This window comes from Gordionus sp. m RMFG-2023, chromosome 1, assembly GCF_954871325.1.
Source record: "Gordionus sp. m RMFG-2023 chromosome 1, tfGorSpeb1-WG-v2, whole genome shotgun sequence".
Lineage (NCBI taxonomy): Eukaryota > Metazoa > Nematomorpha > Gordioida > Chordodea > Parachordodidae > Gordionus > Gordionus sp. m RMFG-2023.
Genome location: NC_088775.1, coordinates 72,032,579 through 72,049,511, shown reverse-complemented (window position 1 = coordinate 72,049,511; position 16,933 = coordinate 72,032,579). Strand labels below are relative to the sequence as shown.

The 16,933-nt window shown below is 26.9% G+C and overlaps 1 protein-coding gene across 1 annotated transcript; it reads left to right on the top strand.

Moving 5' to 3' along the window:
- The first annotated feature begins 346 nt into the window (after positions 1-346).
- LOC135929453 (craniofacial development protein 2-like) lies at positions 347-1,228 on the top strand. The gene has a single exon (XM_065466047.1). It carries the CDS (start codon positions 347-349, stop codon positions 1,226-1,228), a length of 882 nt encoding a protein of 293 aa, XP_065322119.1.
- Positions 1,229-16,933: the final 15,705 nt, after the last annotated feature.

Sequence of the window (16,933 nt, the reverse complement as noted above, 5' to 3'; positions counted from 1 at the left end):
CCTTTACTGGGCTCTTTTGAAACTGGCGACTACCTCATAATAATTATAATATCCATAAAATTGTGTTGTCTAGTGTTGTATGGGTTAGTACCATTGTAAATTATCTTAGAAGGTCTCTTTAAATTAATGTTATATTACATCTTATGCGGCTCCTAAGTAGTACATAATGAGGTAGCCTTCTCCGTTATATACTTATCTCCACACTAATACTTTTCTCCCAAATTACATTTTGGATTTTACTTATACTTACTTCCAACGTTTTTATTCTCTTTATTGGTTTCATTCATTGGTTCTCTAGTATAAGTTCACGGGCAAGCTACAAATAGCGTCTCTCAACATAAATGGAATGAAAAACAAACTGGCGGTTCTCCTAAGGATGTTAGCAGCTGAGAAAATTGACATTATTGGCATTCAGGAAATCCACTTTCCAGGGGTAAACACGGCTATTTTTAATGACTATAAAATTTCCTGTTCCGGCACCACCTTGAATAGTTGGTCCGGGATAGCGTTGCTTATAAATAAACGTATGCAGAAACACACAATCAAATTCGTACCGGTATCAGAAAGATGCGGACTGTTATATTTGAACACAAATTTCAGGCCCACAATAATCATAAATTTTGATGTCCCTCCCAATAGGAATGAGAGATCAAGTTTCGTTGATTCTAGGATAAATACGATACACTCCCTACTGGGAAGATATAATATAATTATCTTAGGAGATTTTAAGATGAAAATCGGCAAAGAAGCTGAATATGTAAATAGTAATGTTATTGGGCATGCTACAATACTACAACGAAATTGTGAACATAGTAAGAAACTCCTAGATTTCTGTAGAAACAATAATTTCAAGATCGAGAATACTTTCTTTAGCCACCGTGAAAGTAACACTTACACCTTTGTAAGGGCTCGGCAAAAATCTCAAATTGACTTTTTCATTTCGAACGTTCACCGGTGGTTTGATGATGTAAAAGCACTAACAAATATTAACATATCAGATCATAGAATGTTCAGAGCAAACATTACAGTTAAAAACCTATGGAGTTATCACAGTGGAAGTAGACAAACTTCAATCGGTCCTAATACTTATCTTTCGCGCACAAATATAACACGCAAACCCAATAAAGTACAAATACTAGAAGATGCGAGACTATTCGATCTAATGCTAATTAGGAAAGTAGCTAACTTTGTAAATATAACTAGACAGGAAAAGGTAGAAGCATGTTAGAAACTTTTTAAAAGCGATCTTACAGAATCATACAATGTTTTTCCAAACTAGACTTTTTTCTCTAGGAAAGAATGGATGGCTAATGACACTCTAGAGAAAATAAATTTGTTAAGAAGTGAGAACGGCTCGAATAGCGACCTATGAAAGGATATACAGAAACTACTACGCAGAGATAGACGAATATATATCGCGAGGAAAGCCTTTGACATTGACAGAGATATGAAGAAAAACAGGATATATGACGCATATAAAAAATTAAAATATTTTTGTAAACCTGGTAGCTTTAAGAAACTCCCCTCCATTGCCTTAAGGAATGGGAAAGTAATCATAGATCAAGATGAACAAATAGCTGTATGACTTGACTATTACATGACAGTCTTCGATTCAAGGAAAGCAACCCACCAGCTAGCTTAAATATAATTCCTGTTTCACCCCCATCTGGCTTTTCTATAGATGAGATCGCTAATATAATAAAAAAATTACGTAGAAACAAAGCTCCGGGGCTTGATGACATAACAGCTGAGTATCTGAAAATTGCACCTAGGACTGTCTCTTCCTTCCTTTTGACCCTTTTTAACAAAATATGGGAATGTGGGAAAACTCCGGAGGAATGGAATAAATCGTTTTTATGCAATTTCCCCAAAATTGAAAACCCACGGAAATTCACAGATCACCGCGCCGTCGCTCTGACATCATGTGTATCTAAAATATTTATGACGTTATAAAAAACAAAATTGTGCAATCGACGCCCCATCTTTTCCCCAAATACATTTGTACTTATAGGCCGAACAAAAATATATTAGAACCAATATTAGCCATGAAAATAATAATGCAGAAATGTTATAAATACAAAATATCCTTCTATTACACTTTCATTGATTTTAGCAGAGCTTTTGATAATGTTAATCACGGAGCTCTATGGGATACGCTGGCTGAATGCGGAATAGAACCCCAAATAATCCACATCTTAAAAAACACTACTCAAAATTAGTGGCGTGTTTTAGAATAAACGATAAAATATCTCCTTGCTTTAAAATTAAAAAAGGAGTAAAACAGGGGTGTACTCTATCACCACTCCTATTTACCATGATAATTAATAAAGTTATAAGAGAAGCACTAGGGGCAGCTGATCTAGTTGATCTAAGATATGATAAGTCCATATCCTTTGTTAACAGAATAATATCATATGCTGACGACATTGTTGTAATCTCCAAGAGCATAGATGAAACCAAAAATTTATTATACTTACTAGAGACCCTAAGTCAAAGAGTTGGACTTGAAATAAATTTCAAAAAAACTGTTATTCTCCCCTCCCCAATGCTCCACCAATGAACAATCTTACTTTTGGAGGAAAAAAAATTAAGGTTGTAGATAAAATTAGATATTTGGGTATAACACTAGACATCAAGGGTAGTGGTAAAGAGGAAATGACGATAAGAATACAAAAGGCGATGGGTACCTTCTACAAGTATATGAAAATTTGGAAAACAAAAGAGATTTCTGTTTTTACCAGACTGAAGTTATTCAACTCGACAATTGTCCCGGTTCTATTATATGGAGGGGAAATTTGGGAAGCAAATAAGACAGAAATGAGACGATTACAAACATTTATAAATAATTGTCTACGTACAATAAATGGCATTTTCTATCCAAGAGTCGTATTAAACCAAAATCTCTGGAAAAAATCTAATCACACTCCAATTAATATCACTGTAAAAAAAACGCCGTATCCAGTTCCTAGCCCACATAATAAGGAACTCCGACTACAATTTAGCTCATGACGCCATAGCATGGTTGTACACACATAAAGGAAAACAATATACAAAATATAAATCCTTATGGTACTATAAAACCATAAAAGATCTAATGGATTTAAATATCAATATGAAACAATTCATAAAACTTAATAACAATAAAAGATCCATCAAAAAACTTTTCCGCATCAAAAAAATTTACCTCAAATGAAAACGTATTTTGAAGTTCTTTGCTCACATATCATTATCTAAAGGTTCCCTATCAACAATTATTCACTTTTTCTCGAAGTATTCTTTAATTTTCCTTACTAAAATTTGTATTAAAATTGTAAAATTTTTAAATTAAAAATGATCCACCGCCCACCCTTAAAGTAATTAAATTATATTGTAGTTTTTGGGTATAGGCTCAGCCTATAGAGGTTTAAGCAACATTTTTCGAAATGTTGTGCCTACAAGTACGTGCGGCTTGCCCACAAACGTGTGGAGGGCTCCTCATATTTTTACTTTTATACCCAAATTAAATTGTTCCAATTAGATGGAAATGAGGAATAGCGTAGCTCTGTTGAATCTTTAACGCTAGAGGGCAAAAGCGCTATATATCACATCACGTAAATAAAAAATATATATTAAAACTTATATATATTAAAAAATGTAATATGCATTAAATATTTTTTTCCCCATTTAAATTTATAGATATCAGTTCTTCAAGATTATGAAGGATATTTTTAGTGCTTAGCCATGACGCCCATTAATTATTAAAATACCCACAAAAAATATTTTAAGAAAATAAATTTATTTAGAATACTTTAATTTATAGATATTCCTTTTTTTTTATATGGTAAACTTTAAATTAACAAATAGGGCTATTGACATTTTTCTATTATTCTTTTATAAGGTGTTCGAATTGAATGAACAAAATATTAAAATGTTGTTTACTTGTGCTCTCATAAACAGAGATTCTGTTCGAGAACAACGGCGAATCCTGAATATCGGTATGAAAAAATTGTATCTGTATCTAGATCCATTTATAAAATTCTATCGATATCTGGATACATTTTAAGCCATGTATCTGTATCTAGCTCCATTTAAAAAATATCTTTTAGCAACTCTGATATTTTGTGATCATATTTTTTAAAATTTTATAAATAAAGAATTTTTCATATACGTAATAAAAAAATTTGATTTTATATATTTATATATCATATTTTTGACGATATATAAAATAAAAATAGTAGCCTCCAAATTTTTTTTTTAAACAATTCATTGAGCAATTATTGATATCATTTTTAATGCTCCCAGCAGCTTGATTTCTAGTTCAAGGCGTGATTATCGTATTTGGCTTGTAATTTGGTTACTGGTTGGCAAAATTAATTGAGGAATTAATAAGTAAGACATTAAATATTAATGTAAATCAGATATTTACTGCATTCTATATGGCATTTTGACAACTGATTTTTATTTTTACATAAATATTTTCCCCCCAAAAATAATAAATCAATAAAATGAACAATAATGCATTACTTAATGATTTGGTATAAGTATCAGAATTAGTTTTTCCAAAAGCTTGGCTCACTTCAGGCTTATGTGTGACGTGATTGATTCCATTTTGCTTATATCTTGGTCTCTCTTTTGTGGTTCTCAAAATTGATTAAGGAATTAATAAGTACTAAAATATTTAGTTCCTTTATATATTCCATTCTATCATGGTGCCAATTCTGACAATTTTTTTTTATTTGCTAATAACTTTTCTTCTTTATACTGTCTGCCAAACGGATTAAAATAATATACAAATAAGCACTAAGGTCGTGTCCTGGTTCGTTTATTTTTAAATACTTATCTGTTTCTATAACGTTTCCTATAAACATCCTAAAGAGATACAAAAAAAAATATGTAAATAACAAAAAATATTTATTTAATTCACAAACGTAAAATGAACCAAAATATGGTGTTTTCGTTTAAAATCTGTTTATCCCGGGCTGAAACATAAATAAGTTTCAAAAATAAAACGAACCAGAACACGGCCTAAACATTAATATTAATAAATTTTTCAAATAAATATTTTTAGTCATAATCTTAAGTTGGCCAAAATTTTGTTATTAATAATTGTTTTCTTTACAATGACTATTATACTGGTGAAATCACTCATAAGCACGAAACATTGGCATCGATGTTAGAGTGTTTCCAATTGTTCAGCCAACTTTAACGAGGTTGATATATTGCATTTTTAAAAGTAAAAATAAACATGGGAAATTATTTGCATCTAATCATATTTCAAAGGAGCGACTCCCACCGATAAGTGGGAAAATGGGAGTTTGTTGTAGAAGTACCAAAATATTTTTTATAGCCCTTGGAAAAATATTAGCTAAGCCACTGCTATTATGAAATTTTATGATTTATTTTAGAAAATCTTAGTATTAAAAGGTAGATAAATAAATCATGTTTATCTTTAAAAACTTTATTTTGGCTTAAATTTCGGAATCATATTTTATTAAAACAATGGGGATAGTGTTGTTAAACTTCCCAATTTTAGCCGATTTATTTTCTCCAAAATAATATTACATAAGCCTAGTGTTGTTAAAACGGCGCGAGTCGCGACCCCGACCCAAAGCTCGGGTCGTTTTATTCGACTCCGACTCAATGTTTGGGTCGTTTTTTTCGACTTCGACCCGAGTTCTAGCCGAAATAAACGACTTCGACCCAAAATATGGGTCGTTTTTTACGACTCCGACTCAAAATTTGGGTGGTATTTTTCGACTCAAATTTGAAATTTGGGTCGTATTTTTCGACTTAAACTTGAAGTTTGGGTCATATTTTTCGACTCAAACTTGAAGTTTGGGTCGTATTTTTCGACTAAAACTTGAAGTTTGGGTCGTATTTTTCGACTCAAACTTGAAGTTTGGGTCGTATTTTTCGACTCCAACTCAAAGTTTGGGTCGTTTTTCTGACTCAGACTCAAACATCGGGTCGTTTTATTCAATCCGACTCAAAATATGGATCTTTCTTTTTAAAGACGACTTAAAGTTAGGGTTGCTTTTTTTCACCCTTAACCCAATATCTAGATCATTTTTTTTGACCAAAAGTCAAATAACATTTAGTATATATTAATATTATAGGCGGGAAAGTTACTTAAAGCTTCTTTAAATTATAATGCTCTGGATTAACTATTCATCATAGTTATTTTTTAAAATTTTTAAGTGAAGATGCACCATAGAAAAGAGCCATTTGTTATGATGGTTATTTTTGAAATTTTTTAAATGAAATAGATGAAAATATATATTCTAAACATGTTAAATTTAAAATTTGTGAGGATGTATCATAGATAGGTGACAATTGTCATAATCGTTATTTTTGAACTTTTTTCAAATTTTTAAAGCAAATAGCTAAAAATATATATTCTAAACATCTTAAATTTAAAATTTGTGAGGATGTATCATAGATAGGTGACAATAGTCATAATCGCTATTTTTGAACTTTTTCAAATTTTTTAAAGGAAATAACTAAAAATATATATTCTAAACATGTTAAATTAAAAATTCAGTGAGGATGTATCATAGATAGGTGACAATTGTCATAATCGTTATTTTTGAACTTTTTTCAATTTTTTTAAAGGAAATAGCTAAAAATATATATTCTAAACATGTTAAATTAAAAATTCAGTGAGGATGTATCATATATAGGTGACAATTGTCATAATCGCTATTTTTGAACTTTTTCAAATTTTTTTAAAGGAAATATCTAAAAATATATATTCTAAACATGTTAAATTAAAAATTCAGTGAGGATGTATCATATATAGGTGACAATTGTCATAATCGCTATTTTTGAACTTTTTCAAATTTTTTTAAAGGAAATATCTAAAAATATATATTCTAAACATGTTAAATTAAAAATTCAGTGAGGATGTATCATAGATAGGTGACAATTGTCATAATCGCTATTTTTGAATTTTTTCAAATTTTTTTAAAGGAAATAGCTAAAAATATATATTCTAAACATGTTAAATTAAAAATTCAGTGATGATGTATCATATATAGGTGACAATTGTCATAATCGCTATTTTTGAATTTTTTCAAATTTTTTTAAAGGAAATAGCTAAAAATATATATTCTAAACATGTTAAATTAAAAATTCAGTGAGGAAGTATCATATATAGGTGACAATTGTCATAATCGCTATTTTTGAACTTTTTCAAATTTTTTTAAAGGAAATAGCTAAAAATATATATTCTAAACATAAATTCAGTGAGGATGTATCATAGATAGGTGACAATTGTCATAATCGCTATTTTTGAATTTTTTCAAATTTTTTTAAAGGAAATAGCTAAAAATATATATTCTAAACATGTTAAATTAAAAATTCATTGATGATGTATCATATATAGGTGACAATTGTCATAATCGCTATTTTTGAATTTTTTCAAATTTTTTTAAAGGAAATAGCTAAAAATATATATTCTAAACATGTTAAATTAAAAATTCAGTGAGGAAGTAATATATAGGTGACAATTGTCATAATCGCTATTTTTGAACTTTTTCAAATTTTTTTAAAGGAAATAGCTAAAAATATATATTCTAAACATGTTAAATTAAAAATTCAGTGAGGATGTATCATAGATAGGTGACAATTGTCATAATCGTTATTTTTGAACTTTTTCAAATTTTTTTAAAGGAAATAGCTAAAAATATATATTCTAAACATGTTAAATTAAAAATTCAGTGAGGATGTATCATAGATAAGTGACAATTGTCATAATCGTTATTTTTGAACTTTTTCAAATTTTTTTAAAGGAAATAGCTAAAAATATATATTCTAAACATGTTAAATTAAAAATTCAGTGAGGATGTATCATAGATAGGTGACAATTGTCATAATCGTTATTTTTGAACTTTTTTCAATTATTTTAAAGGAAATAGCTAAAAATATATATCCTAAACATGTTAAATTAAAACATCAGTGAGGATGTATCATATATAGGTGACAATTGTCATAATCGCTATTTTTGAACTTTTTCAAATTTTTTTAAAGGAAATAGCTAAAAATATATATTCTAAACATAAATTCAGTGAGGATGTATCATAGATAGGTGACAATTGTCATAATCGCTATTTTTGAATTTTTTCAAATTTTTTTAAAGGAAATAGCTAAAAATATATATTCTAAACATGTTAAATTAAAAATTCAGTGATGATGTATCATATATAGGTGACAATTGTCATAATCGCTATTTTTGAATTTTTCAAATTTTTTTAAAGGAAATAGCTAAAAATATATATTCTAAACATGTTAAATTAAAAATTCAGTGAGGAAGTATCATATATAGGTGACAATTGTCATAATCGCTATTTTTGAACTTTTTCAAATTTTTTTAAAGGAAATAGCTAAAAATATATATTCTAAACATGTTAAATTAAAAATTCAGTGAGGATGTATCATAGATAGGTGACAATTGTCATAATCGTTATTTTTGAACTTTTTCAAATTTTTTTAAAGGAAATAGCTAAAAATATATATTCTAAACATGTTAAATTAAAAATTCAGTGAGGATGTATCATAGATAGGTGACAATTGTCATAATCGTTATTTTTAAACTTTTTCAAATTTTTTTAAAGGAAATAGCTAAAAATATATATTTTAAACATGTTAAATTAAAAATTCAGTGAGGATGTATCATAGATAGGTGACAATTGTCATAATCGTTATTTTTGAACTTTTTTCAATTATTTTAAAGGAAATAGCTAAAAATATATATCCTAAACATGTTAAATTAAAACATCAGTGAGGATGTATCATAGATAAGGGACAAAAAATGGTTATTATATATACGAGTAGTAAGGTACATAATATTTTTAAGTGATAAAATGAGATGCTAATATATTTCTTGTAATTTTAATTTATAATAAAATTCTTAAATCTTTCAAGTTACTAGTTAGGATAAAAGTTACTTGGCACATCATACAATGATATTTATACCTTGTTTTTTTTTTCGAGAATAAATTTTATGCGATATCTCATGAAGGAAATTACATACCATTGTACAGAGAAATAACTTTGTATATATTATCTGCACCAATATCTTTTATATCAATCTCTATCGGTGACATTTTAAATTATATTGGAAACTAGATTGTGTAGATTTCTAAATATTAATTTAAAGGATTAAGATTTTAGAATTAATTATAAATATATCTTAATAATTTTTATATTGCATTTATTATTTAAAATCTCTCGTTTTAAGCCTATTTAGCAAGAAAAATATTGACTAATCCTGAAATTACGATAATAGATATCTATACCTTTATATAATCTATGAGAAAAATTGCTCTCATAATATTCTTCTTAATAAAATAGTGAATAATTAACGCCTGAAAAAAAGTATAGCGCTTTATAACATGGTTCAAAGTTAATCCCAGTATCAATTTTAATGTGTAATTTTTCTCAAGTGTTCAAAATTCTAAATCTTAATATCAAAAACTATTTTAGTTATCAATTTAAAGTCAAATAATATTAAAACACTAATATTCTCCAGTATTCATAAAAAACAACAGCCTGAAATAAGAATACTAAGCTCAAAACATCTTAAATATTTGATACATTTATAGTTTAAATATTTTTATTTAAATTATATATATTTATTAATGTACAAAAAATTTAATTTAACAATATATATAGATATAAAAATTATGTATAAAATTTATTATTCATGATATTGATATCCCATGAATTTAAACATAAACACTGTTTAAGTGTTTCGGAGGCCATGCGATTTCTTTTCTTTGTTACGGTGTCCACCCCTCTTTAGAAGACACGCTCGCTCTCAACGGATGTATTGCTCCGACAAAAAATCTTTAGCCATCATGCAAAGGTACGGAAAACGCTCAGAATTACAGTACGACTTAAAAAAACTCGACTTAACACTACATTTATGAAAAATATAGCTCGCCTAAATTATTAAATTATATTTAAAAAAATTCATATTTTAATTGAAAAATGCATCCGGAATCGCAAATACTTATTTAAAAAATTTATTGTTTTATTAGTTTAAAAATTCCATATGGAAGTGAAGTGACTATTTAAATTCTAAAATTATAAAAGATATTTTATTTTACTTTTAGTGGTGCCAGCTAGACGGCAAATTTGTTGAGATTTTTTCTTTTCTTCATTGTTAGGGATAGGGATATGATTAATAATCATTTTTTTTAACTTTCCAAATTTTTTTTAACTTTCCAAATTTTTTTTTATTATTTTTAGGGGTATAAATCTAAATTTTTTTATTTTATTCATTTTTTGTTTTTAAAATTATAATTTAATATTATTAACATAAATTTTATTAATAAAAGTTGTCCAATTTAAATCATTTCTTAAATATTATTTTTATATAAAACTTTTCTTAGTGTGATGTCACAAAGTTCAAGTTCTACGCCATCAAGGTCAACTCAAGATGATAGAGAAAATCAAGTAAATCAATAACCATAAACCTTTATGATATTATTTCGATTTTATGCAATTATAACCTTTATTTTAATATATTTATAATTTTAGTTGGAGCCTTTTTCGGATTCACTAATAGAACAGGATTTAAATTCTTCTGCGATTAATAGTAGTTTCAATATTAAATCAAATTATAATTATAGTCCAAATAAATCACACAAAAAATGCAATCATTGCGAAAAAATATATCGTTCCACTACCGCTACAAGTTTAATAAATTTTTGTTTTTATATAGTTACATTAAATTAAATTTTCAAATTTAAAAAGAAATTATTCCTTATGATGGCAGTAATGTTTTTTAATATTTAAAAAAACATAAAATATTTCGGGGTTTTTAGGATTTTAATGTTGGTCTAGAATTGTTTTGTTTTCCTCCAGTTTTTAAATATTTTTAAGCTAAAAGTGGATAATAACTTATTTATTTTCAATATATAAAAAAATAAAAACTAAATTAAAAAAATTTTAATTTTTATGACGGTACAGCTCTGTCAATTTTGCGATATTTGCTTATAAAGATTTAATTATTACTTCATAATGGCCTATTTTATCTTATTTAAGTGCTAAATTTACCTATCTTTTTATTTTTTACTCTAATTTTTTATTATTTTAAACCTAATTAAAATATAGAAAATATATTCAATATATAAACCTGGCTATATTTTTCAAAAAAGGTAATAATTTATACTTAATATTAATTATTTAGAATATTAAGTTAGGTTACTATTTTTTTGGAGGGGCTCATTATTATGTTGTTCAAACGTCGCGACCCCGACCCAGAGTTTGGGTCGTTTTTTTGACTCGGACTTCTTTTTATATTGAATTTTTTTGTTATTTTTTTAAATGTTTTTTATGTTATTTTTTTAAATGTTTTTTATGTTATTTTTTTTTGATATATTATTGTTCTTTTGTGATTGGTTAATTTATTTTATTTTTAAAATAATATACATATATTTTTTTATTTAGGATATTTTTAAATAATATTTTTATAAATTTTATATCAATATAAATACAGTTCTATTTATAATAGATTTTTATAGCTAATAATAGGTATTACAAATATTTAATTTACAATATACGGCTAGCCCGGCCCGGATTTTTTTAAAATATATTATATTTATAGATTTTTAGCTAATAAAAGCGATTTTAAATATTTAATTTGATATATATGGCCGGCCCTGTTCGGATATTTTTTTATAAATAATTTTAGGCCCAGCCCGGTGGTATATATAAAAAAATTAAAATACGATCTAGCCCTCTGATATATTTTATTTATTAATTTCTGATTGTAACTTAGCTTATTAACAACAAAATAGGTATTAATTCTTAGTATTATTTAATACTTCTTTGTAGGGTCATTGTCAAATCAATCACTTTTCAGCCGACCCCTTTCGATTTCTTAAAAATGGCCAAATTAGGATTTTAGCAAAATAATAAGTAAGCCTCGAGATTTGGTAAAATAAAAACCTATCTGTCATCTATAAAATCTCCATGATTACATAATATTATTCAGGTCTTTTTAAAAATCGATCAAATCGGGCTTAACATTAATGATAGGCAATATATCAGTATTAAAATTTTTATTAGTTAGTGCATTATGCATCAACATTCAAATGTTTGAATAATCGAAAGGAGGCAGGGTTTAGAATATAGTTTCTTTTGATTTATTTAATAATATATATGTCGTATTGGGGAATCATGTGGGATTCGGAATCCCAACGTGGGGATTCAAGATCTTGAATCCCCATGCTCTTTTTTGCGGCTGGCACCATATAATTAAAAAACCAAAATAAGGGATTTAATAAGAGAATTTTTAAAAAAAGTAAATAGTATAAAATTAAGAAATGTAATGAATGAAAAGGGATGAGGTTAAGGCTTTTTTGTTTTAAAAAATATATTTACAAAAAATCCGAATTATTGCAACATTTAAGCAGGGACCCGAACCGTTATTTATAACGGTTCAGTTTGGTTACGGTTCAGTATATAAAAAATTATAATAGTTACGTTTTGGTTACGGTGCTTGAGAAGGAATTTATATAAAGGTTCCGTTCGGTTCAGCTAATTATAAAGGTTCATTACGGTTAGAAATTTTTTTTTATTGAAGCAACACCATCTTTTAATTTATTTTTATTATAAGCATTTATGAATTATATATAAAAAAAATATATAAGATTCAAAATAGCTCATTTTTAAATATTTATTTGAACATATAAGCTATATATTTTCAAGTATAAATAGATTCCTTTTTGTTCGTAGTGACGATAACACAAAAGCCCTTTCTACAGAAATTTGTGTTGCTGGAACCTTCATACCTTATGGATGAACAAAGAATGTTATTATGAAAAATTGATTGCTTTATATGGTAAATACCGGTGTAATATATCGCCAGAAATATCAGAAAAAGACGATAATTGTGAAATGATGTCAATAACTATCTTAAATAGTCTGAGAAGGTATATATTTAATATTCTATAACTATTTTAAATTTTCTCAAAGTTGATATATTTAATTTTAATAATTTATTTTATATTTTTAGGAAAGCCTCGTTAGTTCCAATGGTGAATGAGATCGCCGAATACCTAGCTGATCCAGTAGTCTCAGCAACGACTACAGTGTTGGATTGGTGGAGCTGTAATTCTGAGCGTTTTCCGTACCTTTGCATGATGGCTAAAGATTTTTTATCGCAGCAAAGTACATCCGTTGAGAGCGAGCGTGTCTTCTCAAGAGGGGTGGACACCTTAACAAAGAAAAGAAATCGCATGGCCTCCGAAACACTTAAACAGTGTTTATGTTTATATTCATGGGATATCAATATCATGAATAATAAATTTTATACATAATTTTTATATCTATATATATTGTTAAATTAAATTTTTTGTACATTAATAAATATATATAATTTAAATAAAAATATTTAAACTATAAATGTATCAAATATTTAAGATGTTTTGAGCTTACTATTCTTGTTTCAGGCTGTTGTTTTTTATGAATACTGTAGAATATTAGTGTTTTAATATTATTTGACTTTAAATTGATAACTAAAATAGTTTTTGATATTAAGATTTAGAATTTTGAACACTTGAGAAAAATTACACATTAAAATTGATACTGGGATTAACTTTGAACCATGTTATAAAGCGCTATACTTTTTTTCAGGCGTTAATTATTCACTATTTTATTAAGAAGAATATTATGAGAGCAATTTTTCTCATAGATTATATAAAGGTATAGATATCTATTATCGTAATTTCAGGATTAGTCAATATTTTTCTTGCTAAATAGGCTTAAAACGAGAGATTTTAAATATTAAATGCATATAAAAATTATTAAGATATATTTATAATTAATTCTAAAATCTTAATCCTTTAAATTAATATTTAAAAATCTACACAATCTAGTTTCCAATATAATTTAAAATGTCATCGATAGAGATTGATATAAAAGATATTGGTGCAGATAATTTATACAAAGTTATTTCTCTGTACAATGATATGTAATTTCCTTCATGAGATATCGCATAAAATTTATTCTCGAAAAAAAAACAAGGTATAAATATCATTGTAAGATGTGCCAAGTAAATTTTATCCTAACTAGAAACTTCAAAGAGGAAATATTTTAATATCCTTAAACTTAAAAATATAATATGAATAAAACATAGATGAGTTTATGTGATAGTTGATTTTCTGACCCAGTCTATGACAATAACATATTTAAGAATTTTTTTATAAATTAAAATTACAAGAAATATATTAGCATCTCATTTTATCACTCAAAAATTATTATGTACCTTACTACTCGTATATATAATAACATTTTTTGTCCCTTATCTATGATACATCCTCACTGATATTTTAATTTAACATGTTTAGGATATATATCTTTAGCTATTTTCTTTAAAATAATTGAAAAAAGTTCAAAAATAACGATTATGACAATTGTCACCTATCTATGATACATCCTCACTTGAAAAAGTTCAAAAATAACGATTATGACAATTGTCACCTATCTATGATACATCCTCACTGAATTTTTAATTTAACATGTTTAAAATATATATTTTTAGCTATTTCCTTTAAAAAAATTTGAAAAAGTTCAAAAATAACGATTATGACAATTGTCACCTATCTATGATACATCCTCACTGAATTTTTAATTTAACATGTTTAGAATATATATTTTTAGCTATTTCCTTTAAAAAAATTTGAAAAAGTTCAAAAATAACGATTATGACAATTGTCACCTATCTATGATACATCCTCACTGAATTTTTAATTTAACATGTTTAGAATATATATTTTTAGCTATTTCCTTTAAAAAAATTTGAAAAAGTTCAAAAATAACGATTATGACAATTGTCACCTATCTATGATACATCCTCACTGAATTTTTAATTTAACATGTTTAGAATATATATTTTTAGCTATTTCCTTTAAAAAAATTTGAAAAAGTTCAAAAATAGCGATTATGACAATTGTCTATGATACATCCTCACTGAATTTTTAATTCAACATGTTTAGAATATATATTTTTAGCTATTTCCTTTAAAAAAATTTGAAAAAGTTCAAAAATAGCGATATGACAATTTTCACCTATCTATGATACATCCTCACAAATTTTAAATTTAACATGTTTAGAATATATATTTTTAGCTATTTGCTTTAAAAATTTGGAAAAAGTTCAAAAATAACGATTATGACAATTGTCACCTATCTATGATACATCCTCACTGAATTTTTAATTCAACATGTTTAGAATATATATTTTTAGCAATTTGCTTTAAAAAAACTCAAAAAAGTGTAAAAATGGCGATTATGACAATTGTCACTTATCTATGGTACATCTTCACTGAAATTTTGATTTAACATGTCTACAATATATATTTTCATCTATTTCATTTAAAAAAGTTCAAAAATAAGCATCATAACAAATGGCTCTTTTCTATGGTGCATCTTCACTTAAAAATTTTAAAAAATAACTATGATGAATAGTTAATCCAGAGCATTATAATTTAAAGAAGCTTTAAGTAACTTTCCCGCCTATAATATTAATATATACTAAATGTTATTTGACTTTTGGTCAAAAAAAATGATCTAGATATTGGGTTAAGGGTGAAAAAAAGCAACCCTAACTTTAAGTCGTCTTTAAAAAGAAAGATCCATATTTTGAGTCGGATTGAATAAAACGACCCGATGTTTGAGTCTGAGTCAGATAAACGACCCAAACTTTGAGTTGGAGTCGAAAAATACGACCCAAACTTCAAGTTTGAGTCGAAAAATACGACCCAAACTTCAAGTTTTAGTCGAAAAATACACCCAAACTTCAAGTTTTAGTCGAAAAATACGACCCAAACTTCAAGTTTGAGTCGAAAAATACGACCCAAATTTCAAGTTTGAGTCGAAAAATACAACCCAAATTTTGAGTCGGAGTCGTAAAAAACGACCCATATTTTGGGTCGAGGTCGTTTTTTTCGGCTTGGACTTGGGTCGGAGTCGAAAAAAACGACCCATATTTTGGGTCGAAGTCATTTTTTTCGGCTTGAACTCGGGTCGAAGTCGTAAAAAACGACCAAAACTTTGAGTTAGAGTCGAAAAAAACGACCCAAAATTTGGGTGAGCTGCGTTCGAGCTGACTCGGCTAAGCCGATTAACAACACTACATAAGCCTCGAAATTTGAGAATAGTGAAAAGGTTTGGATTTCTCTTGCAAAATTTCAAGGTTTAAGTATAATTTCGTAGGTTATAATCTGGATTGTATCAGTTAACCCGAAATTTAGCTATGATTTCTTCATGTGGGGGGGGGGGGTTAACATTTTTTGGGACATTTATAGGGGAACAGAAAAGAATTATTGGAAAAACATAAAAAATTGTCAAAATTTACTTCATGCAAGAACGAAGTTATATAAAAAATATAACCTATATCTATTGACTGGATTTTTATATTGAAAAAAAAATACAAAAAACTTAATTATTTTTTTAAATATCATCCGAACCACCCCAATATTTTTTAATGTCATATGGAGAAAAAGATATTTATACCGGAGACCTTGATATAGCTTAAATTTATTTTATAAAATTCGGCTATGTGTTTATTTTTTATTTCCAACGGACTTTCTAAAATTTTTATTAATGTTTATGTTTGCTATGACTTTTTTGAAAAATTTGAAAGTGTCGTCTTAGAAGAGTGGAGATTGAAACTTGTAATAATTTGATGTTAATAAGAGTTAATTTTTTTTTAAAAAATAAATAAATATTGATTAATTATATTGTACCCCTATTTGGTTGGAAACTTTATTTAAATGGAAAATCAAACATTAGAATAATTGTTCTCCGCTAGGTAAATATTACAACTTTGTATATCTTGAGAGTGAGACAAAATATTATACAAGAGTCTGAGAAATTAGTCCCTTGGGGGGGGGGAGGTTATATCGATCAAGGCAGACGATTTAAGCGTGTATAATTAAAAATTG